Here is a 15,860-nt window from a genome sequence, read left to right as displayed (position 1 = left end):
TGAAGTTCAATTTCAGACCACAGGTTCAAATCCATGGTTAGCCAAGATATTATAAGAAACATCGACAACAGGAAGACGCACACAATACAATAATAAATACATAAAACAACATGAAACTTTTAGAAGAGAAAAGTACTTAAATTGTTAACTAATAATTAATAATATATACAAAAACTCTTCAGAATAATACTGCTCACATTATTAATATGAGATATAGAAAACATTACGTGGAACAAAAATAATAGCCCCAAATTACGAACAATAAATATAAACGGGGAGCTTCAGTTTTTTTTTACTTTAGTGTTTTTTCAGTTTTTTTTTGTTTTGTTGGACTAGAATCAATCCATTTTATCAATATTCATATTTGAAAGTAACAGCCTATCTAAAAATCATGGCTGGACGAACGTTTGTATTACTGTACATGTTGGGCATTCACAGAACAAATACACTTTAGATCATACCGACAACTATTACTGTAATAATGGAGAATAAAATACTAATTGAAGTGACTTTAATCGAAGCACCCTTACCCTGTAGGACAGAAGCTGTTTGCGTGCTGTTGAATCCACTGCCGATGTTGTTAACAGAGGAACCAGATGGTAATAGAACAGTCGTGGCAGCCTGTTGAAGTGATGATGGTGCTTGTGCTTGTCCTTGTCCTTGTTGTTGGGCTTGGGAAGGTACAGAGTGTGGTGTTTGGCTACTATGAATACCACTGACTGGAGACGCAGTACCCTTTGCACTCTGAACAGATGGAGATCCAGATGGTACAATATTGCCTGCCGATTGGTGAACTGACCCAGAGCCACTACCACCGGCTGTGCCAGCAGCTTGTGTTGGTTTTTCGTTGCCAGACCCTTGGCCAGCCACATATTGTGACTGAGATTTCTGAGAATTGACAATACCACCTACACCTGCTGTTCCAGGAGCATTAAAACTAGCACCGGATACAGTTGTGACTGGTGCTGCACTTGAAACAGTGTTTCCATGACTCTGGCCACCTACGGTTTGGGTCACTTTAGAAACTATTGTGTGACCGTTAGAAACCACAGTGGTGGTGTAATCAGACCCCACATTTGCTTTAGAATTCGAAGGTGCAGGTGCATTGGTGATCGTGGTGGTTATTGTTGTAGGATTACCATTGGAGTCGGTAGTGGTGATATGCGAAATGACATCAGTTTCGGTACTGCCATTGCCCCTGTCGACTGTTGTAGTGTAGTCGGCTTCACCTCCGACAGATACCGTGGAAATGGTAGTTGTTCCTGTCCCGGTGACTCCATCGTCGCCAATAGATGGGAAATACGAAATTACGACAGTGGCTGTAGCAGTGTTTGCACTCACAGTTGTCGTAGTGACTGGAGGCTGAGAGTAAGCAGGAGCCGAAGTGAATACACCCTCACCTACTTGATCATATGACATAACAGTCACTGTAGTGGTGACAGTCTGACCGATATCATTGGTCGTTGTGACATGAGAAACAACAGCTGTGATCGTGTGACCATCAGAAACAAACACAGATGTGTAATCTGGTTCTTCTGTTAAAGTCACAGTTGTTATAATCGTGGTAGGCTTGCCGTCAGAGTCCTTGGTCGTGATGTGCGAAACAAGGTCTGTCTCGAAGTCACCGTTGCCCTTGTCGATCGTCGTCGTGTAGTCGGCCTCGCCGCTAGCAGTGATGGTGGAGATAGTGGTCGTACCTGTACGGGTAACCCCATCCTCGCCCTCAGATGGCGAGTAAGAGATCACAACTGTCTTGCTACTACCGTCGTCCTCCGTCACAGTGGTTGTCACAACTGGTGGCTGTGAGTAAGGTGGAGCAGACGTGTACACGCCGTCGCCTACCTGATCGAAGGAGGCCATCGTGGTGGTGTATGTAACAGTGTTACCGTCTGAATCAGTGGTGGTGATGTGGGAGACTACTTCTGTGATGGTGTGACCGTCGGAAGTAATGGTGGTGGTGTAGTCGGCCTCGCCGGCATCACTTGGCTTCAATGGGATGGTGGTGGTGATCGTGGTAGGCTTGCCGTCAGAGTCCTTGGTCGTGATGTGCGAAACAAGGTCTGTCTCGAAGTCACCATTGCCATTATCGATCGTCGTGGTGTAATCTGACTCTTCAACTTCGGATTTCAAATAACTTGAGGATGACGTAAATGGGGCTTGCGCATCTATATAGTCACGTGTAGCATTGAACAGAGTGCTGTCAGTAATGATGTCCCCCTTGTCATTCGTGGTGATGAAGAACGAGATCCAGTCCGACTCGATGTAGTCAGACGCAGTAGTGGCCGTCACTGTCAAAGGTGGAGCGCTGTACGTGCTGGTGCTGCTCGTCGTGATCAACCCTCCAACCTCGTTGGTGGTGGTCCAGTAAGATACAACCTCGTAGTTCGTCATGTTGTTCTCAAGAACAACCGTGTGCGTCTCCACTGGAGGTGCAGGGCCGAACGAAGTGTGTGGGGCTTCAGGCAAGTTGTAGTCACGCGTAGCATTGAACAGAGTGCTGTCAGTAATGATGTCCCCCTTGTCATTCGTGGTGATGAAGAACGAGATCCAGTCCGACTCGATGTAGTCAGACGCAGTAGTGGCCGTCACTGTCAAAGGTGGAGCGCTGTACGTGCTGGTGCTGCTCGTCGTGATCAACCCTCCAAACTCGTTGGTGGTGGTCCAGTAAGATACAACCTCGTAGTTCGTCATGTTGTTCTCAAGAACAACCGTGTGCGTCTCCACTGGAGGTGCAGGGCCGAACGAAGTGTGTGGGGCTTCAGGCAAGTTGTAGTCACGCGTAGCATTGAACAGAGTGCTGTCAGTAATGATGTCCCCCTTGTCATTCGTGGTGATGAAGAACGAGATCCAGTCCGACTCGATGTAGTCAGACGCAGTAGTGGCCGTCACTGTCAAAGGTGGAGCGCTGTACGTGCTGGTGCTGCTCGTCGTGATCAACCCTCCAAACTCGTTGGTGGTGGTCCAGTAAGATACAACCTCGTAGTTCGTCATGTTGTTCTCAAGAACAACCGTGTGCGTCTCCACTGGAGGTGCAGGGCCGAACGAAGTGTGTGGGGCTTCAGGCAAGTTGTAGTCACGCGTAGCATTGAACAGAGTGCTGTCAGTAATGATGTCCCCCTTGTCATTCGTGGTGATGAAGAACGAGATCCAGTCCGACTCGATGTAGTCAGACGCAGTAGTGGCCGTCACTGTCAAAGGTGGAGCGCTGTACGTGCTGGTGCTGCTCGTCGTGATCAACCCTCCAAACTCGTTGGTGGTGGTCCAGTAAGATACAACCTCGTAGTTCGTCATGTTGTTCTCAAGAACAACCGTGTGCGTCTCCACTGGAGGTGCAGGGCCGAACGAAGTGTGTGGGGCTTCAGGCAAGTTGTAGTCACGCGTAGCATTGAACAGAGTGCTGTCAGTAATGATGTCCCCCTTGTCATTCGTGGTGATGAAGAACGAGATCCAGTCCGACTCGATGTAGTCAGACGCAGTAGTGGCCGTCACTGTCAAAGGTGGAGCGCTGTACGTGCTGGTGCTGCTCGTCGTGATCAACCCTCCAACCTCGTTGGTGGTGGTCCAGTAAGATACAACCTCGTAGTTCGTCATGTTGTTCTCAAGAACAACCGTGTGCGTCTCCACTGGAGGTGCAGGGCCGAACGATGTATATAGTCCTGGACCGTTTTCTGCGTAGGACATCATTGTTGTGGTGTATGTAACTGTTTTTCTGTTCGAATCTGTTGTGGTAATATGTGATACCACCTCTGTAATGGTGTGACCATCAGATGTAAATGTTGTGGTATAATCTGGAATATAGCAAACATTATTAAATGGATCATAAAAACCAGTGGGACACCTAGGTTTCTCTGGTGTGTTATTGCACGGTGTAGCAATATAGTAGATTGTACTGGTAATAGGAGTACTACCACTTGGAGGGGAAGTAGTGATATATTGTGTGCTATAAGTAGTGATAGTATTGATGCTAGAACATGTCTCATCAAATCCAATATTAGCATCACAACTGTCACTGTCTGGGATAGAAAACAGCAGACCAGAGAAATCTCTATTAGGAATTGGCGAGTCATTGAAATAATAAACAACATCCATGTATGCTCCACAGCATCTATTATGATAGAACACTCTTATAGGATAGTATATACCCTTTTCAAGATACAGTGTAGCCGTTTGATTATTTTTTGACCATATTGCATATGCAAGATATTCGCCTTGATTGTATTGTGAATTATTATAGTCACAGCAACTGAATGCATTTCCAGCCCCTAAATTTAGTAGTAAAGCATCATCAGCTTTGAATTCAAAAGTATATTTACCGCTCTGCTTGGGAACAAAGTAGCCATGAAGAACCATAGTAAAGTTTGTGGTTGTGATTGATTGCAAATAGTTAAATCCATGTGGCAATACACTTGTAAGAGGATCACACGTTGGATGTCCGCTGTCGAGATGTAACGGGCCAACAACTCCATCTACCTCTGCAATCTTTGGCCATTTCCAATACCCCGAGCGGGGAAAGTCCGGAGTAACTGTGAGCCAATCCCAACTCCAGCAGCCAGTACCAGGTGGAGTAATAGGGAACCTGTATAAATCCATTTTTAAACCTGGTTTTATCCCAGAGGTGTCTACCGGACTACACCCTTGTGGGTGGCTCTCTATATTTGGTGTTATATCTCTCTTTGCCAGATGAAATAAATCAGAATTACTGCTTCTAACCCATGCGAAATATAATAAGAAGTGCAAAAAAAAGGAAAACATTTTTTTTAAAATTTGATTGTTGAGGAAGGGATGTCAGAGGATCCTTCTATTTATAACGTTTTATTCTGTATTCGCTGATGTTGTTTTAACTTGCAAATATTACCGTTATTGTCGTATTATATTGTGTTAATGAAGTGAAAGGCTAAAATCACAAAATTAGGAAAACTTTGATCGCTATTTTGTATTAATAGTTTGTTGCCACTTTTTTGGAAAAAAAGTTATTAAAATTTTTGAGATGTTGCAGGGAGAGAGGATGAGTATCAGGTTCAACATAAAGAAAATGGAAACTGACTTTGATTTTATATATAAATATTTTTGCACAGTTGCATTGATACTTCGCATCTTAGGCAGTTAATGGAGGGATCAAAAGATTGACCCCCAAGTTATTTTGACCGTTGTTTAAATTTCGGGATTTGCATATAATTCATGCCCACTCCTATTCGTTCTGAATGTTTGTTACCCACTTCATAGATGCCACAGAGTATCAGAAAGTTAGTAATGGTACAGTACAAAGTGGGAATACCCGGCATCTATTCTAGAATGGGGAAGTCCGCAAAGATAACAGATAATGGTTCAATAGGATAAATATATGGTAACACCCAAGTAAAAAGAAAAGTTTCAATCTACTTGGTTATCATTCCTAAAAGATTTAGTAAATTAATTCTTTAAGCATACAACGTACTGAGCAGCAATTTATGGATTCAATAAAGCTTGCACTTTCCCGATAGAATTGCCAAGTACATGTTTAGTAATCTGTTAAGGGCTTGCAAATGATAGACTCGACAAAGTAATATGTGGACCTGTAATTCAATGCAGCGTTGTCTGCGTCACAAAAGCATACCTCCCCCCCCCCCTCTTGCCACAATGAGGTTGTGATCGGTACATGCATTAGTAAGTGCACTGTTGTTTCTTTTTCTCGAAGGACCTATAAAACTGTCCCAAACATTCGGCAGTTTCATAGAAAATCATAGGAAATCTGAAAATCCCGCATCTCATCAGTCATCTAATTTCCCGATTGGGAAAATGGGCCCACTTTTCCGCATTTTCCCAGCCACCCAATTTCCCGATTGGGAAAATGGGCCCACTTTTCCTCATATCGCCAATCTCCCGTCGACCGGGAACTATGGGTGCGGGTGATTTATTGGCATCAGAGTAAGTATTGCCTAATTGAGCAAATGATCCGAAATGGCGTGATATTCCCATTTAAGCGAATTCCGGAAACAGTGTGAGGGATCCTTGAGGATCTTACCGAAGGCTTCAGTAGAAACACTTGCGCCTGCGCTTTAAAATGGGTCACGGGTGCCCGGAAAGTCAAGGGGCAACAGTCATACTCTTCACAATCTGGTCATAGAAGTTCAATCTACTGCTCATTCGAGATGTCGGGGAAAGATATCCCGCAAGGGCATTTGAATATAGCGAGGTAAATCCCAAAGGGGGTATCCTTTGGGATTTACCTGAAACATTGACAACTATCCAACTATCTTGTTAAATAAACGTTGGCTATCACTTTGCGATCGCCAAGGTTTCTATGAACAACACTTGACTAGTTTTTGTTCTAAGGCCATGCACCCCAGCTAGTTGGTCAGTACTTTCATCCCTTAGAAGACTTCTTCCATTATTTCTTTTTAATGCGATTTTACACAAGGTAATCACGGAAATTCCCAACTACTCCACAGAAAGTGGAAAGAAAATCTTATGTAAATTGTTGAAATAAGAACCTTTCGTCCAGCACCTTCGTAAAACAAGAAATTCCACTATCTCTTGTGCACCCACATAATAGGCTACCGCAAATATAAGAGCCTTAGAGTTCCAAATAATCTTGTGAGTGGAAAATCATGATCGGAAAATCAAGCTCTGGAAAATCCTGACACATATGATTCAAACCATTATCTGCATTTCATTTGGAAACAATGGGCTTCCGTTTTATTCGAGGTTTTTTTTGGCTTTTGTTGATAATGTGGATCACTTTATTGATCAGAAGATCAGATGGCCGACGTAATTCGGCTTTCATAATTGTCCTATAAGGCTGCCCGAAAGTTGGAACAGTTTTTGTCATTGGCGAGAACAATAACATAGTCAGGTATGCCACCTGGAACTTTGTTTTCAGGAGACAGCATTAGGATCAAGGCCTTAAGGTTCATTGCATTTCAATATATACCATAAGTCTTCTCACCTATTCGTCTATAACAGATATCCAATTGCTTAGTCTATTTTCAGTAAGTTCAGAAAACGTCTAAAGAACACAAGTAGAATCTTTGTCTGACTTGAATAGGCAGCTACCTTAACTTGCTAACTGAACATTCGAGAGCAGTTCTTTGTACCTTATAATAGTAATAAGTTCTTGCCATTTGCTTGTGGAAGAATAGAACGATCTTTGAACTTATGAACTCCATATTTTGTAATTTTCCAAACCGTGTTGTTTTTTTGTTTACAACTAAATTCAGATAACCTTTAAATAATATTCTCTTCTGTGGGTCAATAACTGTCTACGTTTCTTTCCATTTAAAGCCACAGTCCTTGACCAAAGTGTTCTGGAATGTTTTTTCAAGATCTATAGTATCTAATGTAATGATTGTTTCTGCTTCACCATCGACTAACTCGTTGACTACAATGTGAAACTCAACACAGTAGAATAGGTAGTATTTCTCAAATATCCTCCAATATGGAGAAGAATACTTGCTTACATAATCCTCAACTACAAGTAACTTGTTAATAACCCAATCAAGGTTGTTGAGCAGTTCAAAATATTTGTCGCCATCGTCCTCTTTGCGGACTTCAAGAAACAATTATTTATCGATTTGAAGGACTTTTGAGAAAAGTAGACAACGTCGCACTTACTAAGGTATGTACCGGTCAGAATCTTGCAGTTACACAATACCTTTTAGTTGCAATTGACGCTTCTACGCGCTTGAAGATACAACATTATAAGTTCACACACTGTTCATGTATGTGTATCCTCGTGAATTTTTGACGGATTGCTATTCAATTGGAAGAATAAAACACAGATGAAGTATCGAAATTGACATCAGCCGGAAAATTTTATAGTTTTGGATTTTGTTTTATTTTTCAGAACTTTTATAATATACTCTGTATTGCTCAATCGAAACTCCTTTAATAAGATAATCAAGATTCAATCTTACACCAATTTGCACACTAACATAGTTTTATTTATTGACATCTAATTTGCCATATCTTCCGAATGTAAACGAAACTACGCCATTTATTGTATAAATATTTCAGACAACTATCCTAAGGAATATTAGAGGTTCTAAACAAAAAAGAAACACTTCGGCAAATAGTTTGTGCCTTAATGGCGATACTCATAGAGGATGTACTACTTCAGAGTACATATTATCATATAATAATGATTTAACTAAACTAAAACAGCAATTATATGAGGTGACAGTCGTGACATTGACAGATGAATTTTAAATATAATTGTTTTTAATAACACTAATACTGCGAAAGTAAAATAGTACAGTTTTTTCAGTACAAAACCAATATTCTGTAGATATGTCAACAGGAGCAAGACCAATGGTATTTTGGTTTACATAAATTTTAATTATTCTTTTCAAATGCTTACTGAAAAAGATGGCTGTGAACACATAACTAACATTAGTGTTGACACTGAAATACAAACAACAATGAGAAAGATGTTAGTAGTATAAGCATATAATATCTGTTACTTGCATACGCTAAACATGGAGGAATTGTTATAAATTAATCTATATTTTACATATTTATTTTGAGAGTAGAAGAATATTTAGTTCAAAAAATAGTTAACATCAAAATGGTCACAATTGTATTAACACTAAACTTAAATTGTTTCATGGATAAAGCAGTAATCTTGTTTATTTGATGTACTGTTGGTGCGGTAGAAGCAATAGCTTGTGCTCCTTACACTGTATTGTTGCTGCACAGCAACTGAGTTGCTTGTGAAGTCCTTAGCTACAACAGCTAATCCAGCGTCTGCAGCTGGAGTATCACCCTTAGAGCCAGCATTGGCAGCAGTTATGGTTACGCAAAAAAAAAGATATATAATAAGATACGTGGATCATCTGATTAAAATTATCCAATTGTGGGTATGAAATTACCCTGCCTCAAATTGTTTCTAGAACGCACATGTTTAGAGCTAAAAAGGAGGATTCCACTCTCGTTAGAGAGCTCTCTTCTATTGACTACATCTAGAATGAAAGCTTATGGAGACCAATTGATACATTCAGTTTAAGATTGGTTTGAGTTATGGTTGTGTAGTATCATTAAAGGATAAACCACCATCGCCCGAGTCCTTACTTGATACAACAATGTACAAACAACACCAAGAGTTCCGCTGTGACTGTTTCAACTGATAGGTGTAGTTGGCTACACAGGTGTCATTCATAGAAGGTGTTATCTGAATTAAATAGTGGTGTTTAGGACATGATTTAAGGATTAGAACTCCCAGTTGAAAAGCAATTGAATAATGGTATCGGATTTGCGGAATTAGTCATAGATGTTCTCTTTGTTTGTCAGTTTAGCGTATACTTTCAAGTATACAATAATGTTGAAAATTTTTCAATTGGATGCTCATGAAGTCAATGTGTGCAATTTGGTTTGTTATTGATGGTGAATATTAGCCAGGATTTATAATTGCCTAACAAACTCGTTGTTATTAGCACAGTTTTTTTGTGTTTCTGATTAGCTGGCAGTCACTTAAAATTTCCATATTATTGGTATTTCAATATTTGACATTATAATAGGATCGGTATTTATATTTTACTGGGATATTGTATGTGTATTATTCGATCCATTAGACATTTGGTTAGTATTGAGGTTTATTGGCTCAAACTTCTGAAAATTTTGTTGCTCGTCTATATTTTAAGAAGATTCCCTTCATAAAATATTTAATATCATGTGCAATGTTATGCTATTGCTATTGCAGGTACTTTTCTTCTCTTTAGGAAGGTTTTTTTTTTTTGAGAACTTGAAAAAATCTCTTGCACCAATTCAACAATTATTGTAGTAGAATATATGATCATGATTTTTCATGATAACTGCTAACTCAGGTTGTGGGCTTATGGGAAGAACATAATTTTGATAAAGACAACAGTATTTTGTCACCACGAGGGATCAAACAGTATTAATTTATTAAGGTATTCGGTAGCATGATATAATAGCATATTAGTGGTGATAGTTATCTGAGGAGATTATTTCCGATGTTATTGATGTCAAAGCTAAACTGTTCTTGATGAATACCCTCAGGCTGTTATTATTAATTAGTCCAATAGATTAAACAAAATGATAATGTGTCAATATTAATATTGCTAATTATTATGACAAGACCACAATATTTATTTGTTTGCTGAAATTGTATAGAGTTTCATAGGACAATACAGGAATTCTACGCATTAGAAATGAAATAAAAGCAAAGGTGTTCCATAGAGGCAAAAACCAAAATCTGTGAATATTTTTATACATGTAGATTAACCGATATATGAATATTTGCGGTTGAAGTGAGAAATGCATATTTGGGAAACGTTTGTCTCCAGTTGAATTATAGATTTTCCTAATGTGGATTATTGTGTTTTTTTCAGTACGCTAAACTTTATGTGTCTCAGGCATGGGCATTTTATCAGTTCACTGTAATGGTAATGCAACTTTTATGTTCAATAACTGCGCTATACGTAGAGTTTAAAATTATGTATTCTAGGATAGAATTCCAGTGCTTTATCATATCTTGTACAGACAGCTTACGTTGTACTTGGGTAGGCTTAAATTATGGTCATATTGGAGTAAAATGTTTCAATGCAAGTAACAACAATGTTGAATTTTGTAAAATATACCTTGGGTTACCAAAATTTTTTATATTCCACAGGTAATAGTTGTGACTGGCACCAAATCATTATAAATTGATGATGGTGTTTAAATAAGAACCTGAAGTTAATGTTTTGGTATTGATGCTACAAGATAACTAGAGAGAAGATATCAAAATTTATTTCCAACTACACAGCATTTTAAAAAATTTTCAAGATAAACATTCAAAGATAGTTGGTATAGAAATTATTGTACCAAAGTTAGCTTATATATTCGAAGTCATATAAAACTATGTCTTCAAATAGGATTTTATTCAGCTCATTGATTTTTTTTTAGCTTTTTCTCTACTTTATCTGAAAGCCGTATTAACTTGCCATTCAAGAAAATTGTTTCTTGTTAAACTTTTTCTCGCTCAATCGTGTTATATAAAATCATCGCTGTGTACATGCATCGACTGCTTACTAAAAGAAAACGCTATATGAAAACTACCATTTATAGTGAGTTAGCTGTATGAACACATTTGACAATTGATGCTTGATCGATATCCCAAATCCTATGTATCATGAAAAGCCATGCTTTGACTGGTTACTTAATTCGACAGTTGGCATATGCAATAAATCGTTCTGTGACCTCGTCAAATTCTAGAGTCAACATAAGCAAGATATTCTTATTATCCTTGATACTTTTGACTATATATCCAGTTTTGGGTTCAAATGTGTCTGCATTTGATCTGTGTGAGACTACAGCGAAGAGCAAAAGTGATATATTCTCAATAGGAACTCTAGCACAGAGGGACATGGGTATTGAATTTTTGAAAGATAAAGTGAACCAGCCCAATATAAGAGAATTAATAAATAATGTATTGCATTATGATGTGGATTTAGATTTAGAAATGAGAATATTTTTTGAATCAATCGACTTAGAAAGCATTGATTATAATGTAAATCACATTTCTGTTCGATGGCTTTCTAAAAGGCAATGCTATATTCTATATTCCGTACTGAGTATATATAGACGGAATGAACAACCAAATGATTTTAGACATGACATAGTAATTGGACGATTGTTTGATGAGGGTTGGAACGAGTTACATGGTAGAATTATAACACATACAGATGTTGGCTTACCAGAGAATTTTAAGAGTAGACTAGAATTGCTTTATCGAGAATTTAACCTATCAGAACTTTGCTTTTGGAGAGATGATGGCAACCAAATTAACTTGGAGAACGATGTTAATGAATGCATTTTGAAATTACGAAACTTAGACCCTAGTAGATCTGAAGAACTTAATACATTAATATCAGATGTTTTCATAGCATTTCCGAATATAATCAAGCCTATGACTTTGTCCTATTGGGGTAAAAATTACATTGATCAAATGATGTTTTTGATAGCAAAGAAAAAAGATGAACCTATCCTGGTTTATAGTGAACGACCTGATTCGGCAAATTCCAACAAGCGTTTTTTCTTGGCAATGCCTTTTCACAAGCGTTTTACAACTCTCGAATTATTTATTCCTAAAATGTTTGCAAACATTATCGATGACAATTGGAAAATTAAGCTTCCTGAGATAATAGAGAATAATTTCCAAGATGATTTTCTTCTTGATACAAACGCGTTCCTTTTTGACATAAATGGTAAGTCCGAACACAAACTCTTTTGTCAACCAGAGCTAGCTTTGTGTAATAGCGATTTACATCTGGATTAGAGAAAGGTTATATCTAATTACGTAACATACATTACAAATTATATATTCTTAGTCAAACAAAAAAGTAATACATAAGTAAATCTCATATCCTCCTCATATAGTAGTACCCATAACCTTTTTTATTCTTTCATCTTGAAGTGAAGCATGAACAACCTTGATACTTCATATAAAGAGGAGAATAAATAAAGCACTTATGTTGAATATACTTTTAAGAATATATATGAATGATATATTTATAGTTGAAGTAAAATCATTATCTCAATTTGAAGAATATATTATTGCTATTTGCATAATAATAGGATATCTATTTAGGCAAATGATACATCCCATCGCAACATGGGATGTATCACTACTCACCTCGATGCTCTCCTAATATGCACACACCGACGACTTTTTTCCTCTATTAGTTAAACCTCCATTGGAATGAAGTTCCAACCATAATAGTACAGAAATGATTGAGACTCATCTCAGTTAGACATAGATTGACAAAGCTGACAACTTTAATGGCCTTAAAGTTTAGCACATTAATCCAGTTTAACACGGACAGCCTTTGCTTGTAGATATCCGTCCAATGCCTCCTTGGACATTTCACGACCCAAACCAGAAGCATTGAAACCACCAAATGGAATATTTTGGTGGAAATCGTTATATGTGTTAACCCACACTGTACCAGCCTTTAATCTATCAGCAACCTTAACGGCACTGTTTATGTTGGTTGTGTGAATTCCTGCAGCCAAACCATATTCGGAGTCGTTAGCCATTTGAACAACATGATCCAAATCTTTGAACTTTGTAACAGTAACAACGGGACCAAAAATTTCTTCTTTAACAATTCTCATATCTTCAGTAACATCACCAAAAATAGTTGGTTTAATGAAGTAACCCTTTTCACCGATTCTTTCACCACCAGTAATCAAGGTTGCCCCTTCCTTCTTACCAATTTCCACATAACTCAAGATCTTATCTAGTTGCATTTGAGAAGTTTGAGCACCTTGGAATGTAGATTCATCAAATGGGTTACCAACTTTTAGCGCTTCGGATGCTGTCTTGAACTCTTGAGCAAACTCATCGTAGATAGATTCCTCTACATAAACTCTTGAACCTGCACAACAAACTTCACCTGAGTTGTAGTATATACCCAATATAATGTTTTGAACAGCCTTCTTTAAATCAGCATCGGCGAAGACAATATTAGGAGACTTACCTCCTAATTCTAAAGTTACCTTCTTTAATGTTTGAGCAGCAGAAGAATAGATGTGCTTACCAGTAGCAGTGGAACCAGTGAAAGCAATTTTTTTAATCTTTGGATGAGTAGTCAAGGCTTCACCAACGATCTTACCAAAACCAGAAACGATGTTAATTACACCAGGTGGGATACCAGCTTTAGGGATGTATTTTGAAACATATAAAGCGGACAATGGGGTGGATTCAGCTGTTTTCAATACAACTGTGTTACCAGTAACCAAAGCCGGTGCGATCTTCCAAGCCCACATCAAAAGTGGGAAGTTCCATGGGATAATTTGACCACAGACACCCAATGGCTCCTTCTTGACATAGTTGAAGTAGTTGGAACCAGTATTGACTAGTCTGCCATCAATCTTATCAGCGACACCTGCAGATGACTTCAAGTAGTTGATAACTAGCTGGACATCGCCTCTAGCAGAGTTGATGGCTTTACCGTTGTCTAAGGATTCAATGGATGCAACGATTTCCTTGTCCTTCTCAATTAACTCTGCTAACTTGTATAAAGCTTGACCTCTCTCAAATGGGTCTATGTCAGTCCAACTACCATTTTTGAAAGCCGTGTCAGCAGCTTGAACAGCAGATTCAACATCATCTTCTCTACCTTCGTAGATGTGACAAATTTCTTCTTCTGTGCTTGGGTTGATCACTTCAAAAGTCTTGTGTTGCTTTGAAGGGACAAACTGATTGTTAATGAACAAACCAGTTGGTTGCTCATACTCCAAGCCATTAGGCAACTTAATTGGAACATGTAGAGGCAAATGAGAGTAAGCTCTGAGGACCATTACAGAAGAGACACCAGCATTTCTGGTTCTCAGAGCCCTCGTCAAGACATTTGACGTAGTTGATCTAAACATCTTGTCGAATATTTTAATAAAAGTTCAACTGATTTTAAAGTGAATAAGTAGCAACAAAAGTACAAATAAATGAACAACAGGAAACTTTTGCACACAAAAATAGTTCCGCCAAAGTCAAATGATTTTAGTAGCTGATTGCGCCTTGTTTCCTTTAGCAGAATAGGCAAATTGAGAGATAAGATATTACGTCGAAGTAACCACACAAGGAAAGAAAAATAAAGCCTCATCGCTAAACGCATCTCTTTATATACAGCTTATCAAAAGTATTCTAGTTTTCAGGGATGTGCTCCAGCTGAAACCAGAATTAGTACTATTTAGAAAGTTAGTGTTAGTATTAAAAAGGACGATCTCTGCTCATTCTCTGAGAGCCAGTTAAGTGCTTAGCACTTTCCAAACGCATTCATCTGCGAACACACACACTTATGAATAGGCTAGCATTACAAATGAGAAACAATACGTTGTATGTATGTGGGTGTGGGAAAGGTCAAAATAAAGAGGGGTAACAAGAATCATCATAAAACAGAAAACTCGTCATTGTTGGGGGCCACTAAAGGGAAAAGTATCGGATTAGAGAAGGGTACAGACATTTTCTTGTCTCATTGAAATATCAACCTCATCGCACAAACTCCACACTCCCTTTGCCTTCTAACGATGTTTAGTTGGCCTAACTCTGTCCCAAACCTTCCTCCCGAATCGACCCCTCTTTATTTCGATGTTCTTAACTCTTTAGAGTGAGGGACTTGTTTGTCTCTCAAGGGGGAGTCATGCGAGAAAGTAGTGCGGGACAATTAGAAAAACTAAAATAATATGAGGCAGATGAAGAAGGATTTTGTTGTAATCCCTTCTTTCTTGTAACATCATTTGATTGTTCTTTGAATTTCGTCCTTGCGAAGGGGGTGTATCAGATGTGAAAAGTGCTAGATTAGATATGCTACTGGTTTTTCAGTCTGCGAATATCGATTCAACAAGAAAGGGAAAGGACCCTTGAAGATTGTATTATATGTGACGATGACTTTTCTTCTCTCAATACCGTTCTCAGAGGTATGAGAGTCTTTTGATTATAATGTTCCAACAAAAAATGTAACATTGGTTCTCCTGTACCCTCCAGCAGTTTTTTTTTAACTATCTAGTGAGCCTCAATCACTTCAGAGCATGATACTTGGAGTAAACTTTAATAAGTGGGGTACAACTGCCAACGGAGGCCTCTTCTGTTGGAGCATCCATAATCTCAAGAAACCTCTGAACGGTGTGCATTTCACTTTGTAGGCATGTAATTTGTCATGCCAAACATCAGCGATTGCTGATATTTGCTGCTTTATTATCAAGGCTAGCTTATACATCTTCATCTATTTTTATGAGCATATGTTTGTTGTCTGGCGGAGTTTTGGTCATTTCTTTACACAGATATTTCATACTTCTACATAAAAATGATAGCAGCTATTCCAGGATGACACTTTGTGGTGCACTTTGGATAGAAAACTTTAATCTCCTCTTATATCTGACCCGCT

The 15,860-nt window shown here is 38.5% G+C and overlaps 4 protein-coding genes across 4 annotated transcripts; 1 reads left to right on the top strand and 3 right to left on the bottom strand.

Moving 5' to 3' along the window:
• Positions 1-450: 450 nt before the first annotated feature.
• EPA21 lies at positions 451-4,752 on the bottom strand (the record flags this gene model as incomplete). Its single annotated transcript, XM_065626608.1, has 1 exon — positions 451-4,752. The coding sequence occupies one exon, from the start codon at positions 4,750-4,752 to the stop codon at positions 451-453; it is 4,302 nt and encodes a 1,433-aa protein (XP_065482680.1).
• A 6,355-nt stretch (positions 4,753-11,107) lies between these two features.
• Positions 11,108-12,253, top strand: GVI51_D06699 (uncharacterized protein; the record flags this gene model as incomplete). Its single annotated transcript, XM_445697.1, has 1 exon — positions 11,108-12,253. One exon carries the CDS (start codon positions 11,108-11,110, stop codon positions 12,251-12,253), a length of 1,146 nt encoding a protein of 381 aa, XP_445697.1.
• A 524-nt stretch (positions 12,254-12,777) lies between these two features.
• Positions 12,778-14,352, bottom strand: ALD4 (aldehyde dehydrogenase (NADP(+)) ALD4; the record flags this gene model as incomplete). The annotated part of the gene is made up of 1 exon (XM_445696.1): positions 12,778-14,352. One exon carries the CDS (start codon positions 14,350-14,352, stop codon positions 12,778-12,780), a length of 1,575 nt encoding a protein of 524 aa, XP_445696.1.
• A 1,145-nt stretch (positions 14,353-15,497) lies between these two features.
• Positions 15,498-15,698, bottom strand: GVI51_D06655 (uncharacterized protein; the record flags this gene model as incomplete). The annotated part of the gene is made up of 1 exon (XM_445695.1): positions 15,498-15,698. One exon carries the CDS (start codon positions 15,696-15,698, stop codon positions 15,498-15,500), a length of 201 nt encoding a protein of 66 aa, XP_445695.1.
• Between the last annotated feature and the right edge of the window lie 162 nt (positions 15,699-15,860).

Source organism: Nakaseomyces glabratus, chromosome D, assembly GCF_010111755.1.
Source record: "Nakaseomyces glabratus chromosome D, complete sequence".
NCBI lineage: Eukaryota > Fungi > Ascomycota > Saccharomycetes > Saccharomycetales > Saccharomycetaceae > Nakaseomyces > Nakaseomyces glabratus.
Note: the sequence above shows the minus strand (reverse complement) of the source record. Positions and strands in the feature narration are given on the sequence as shown.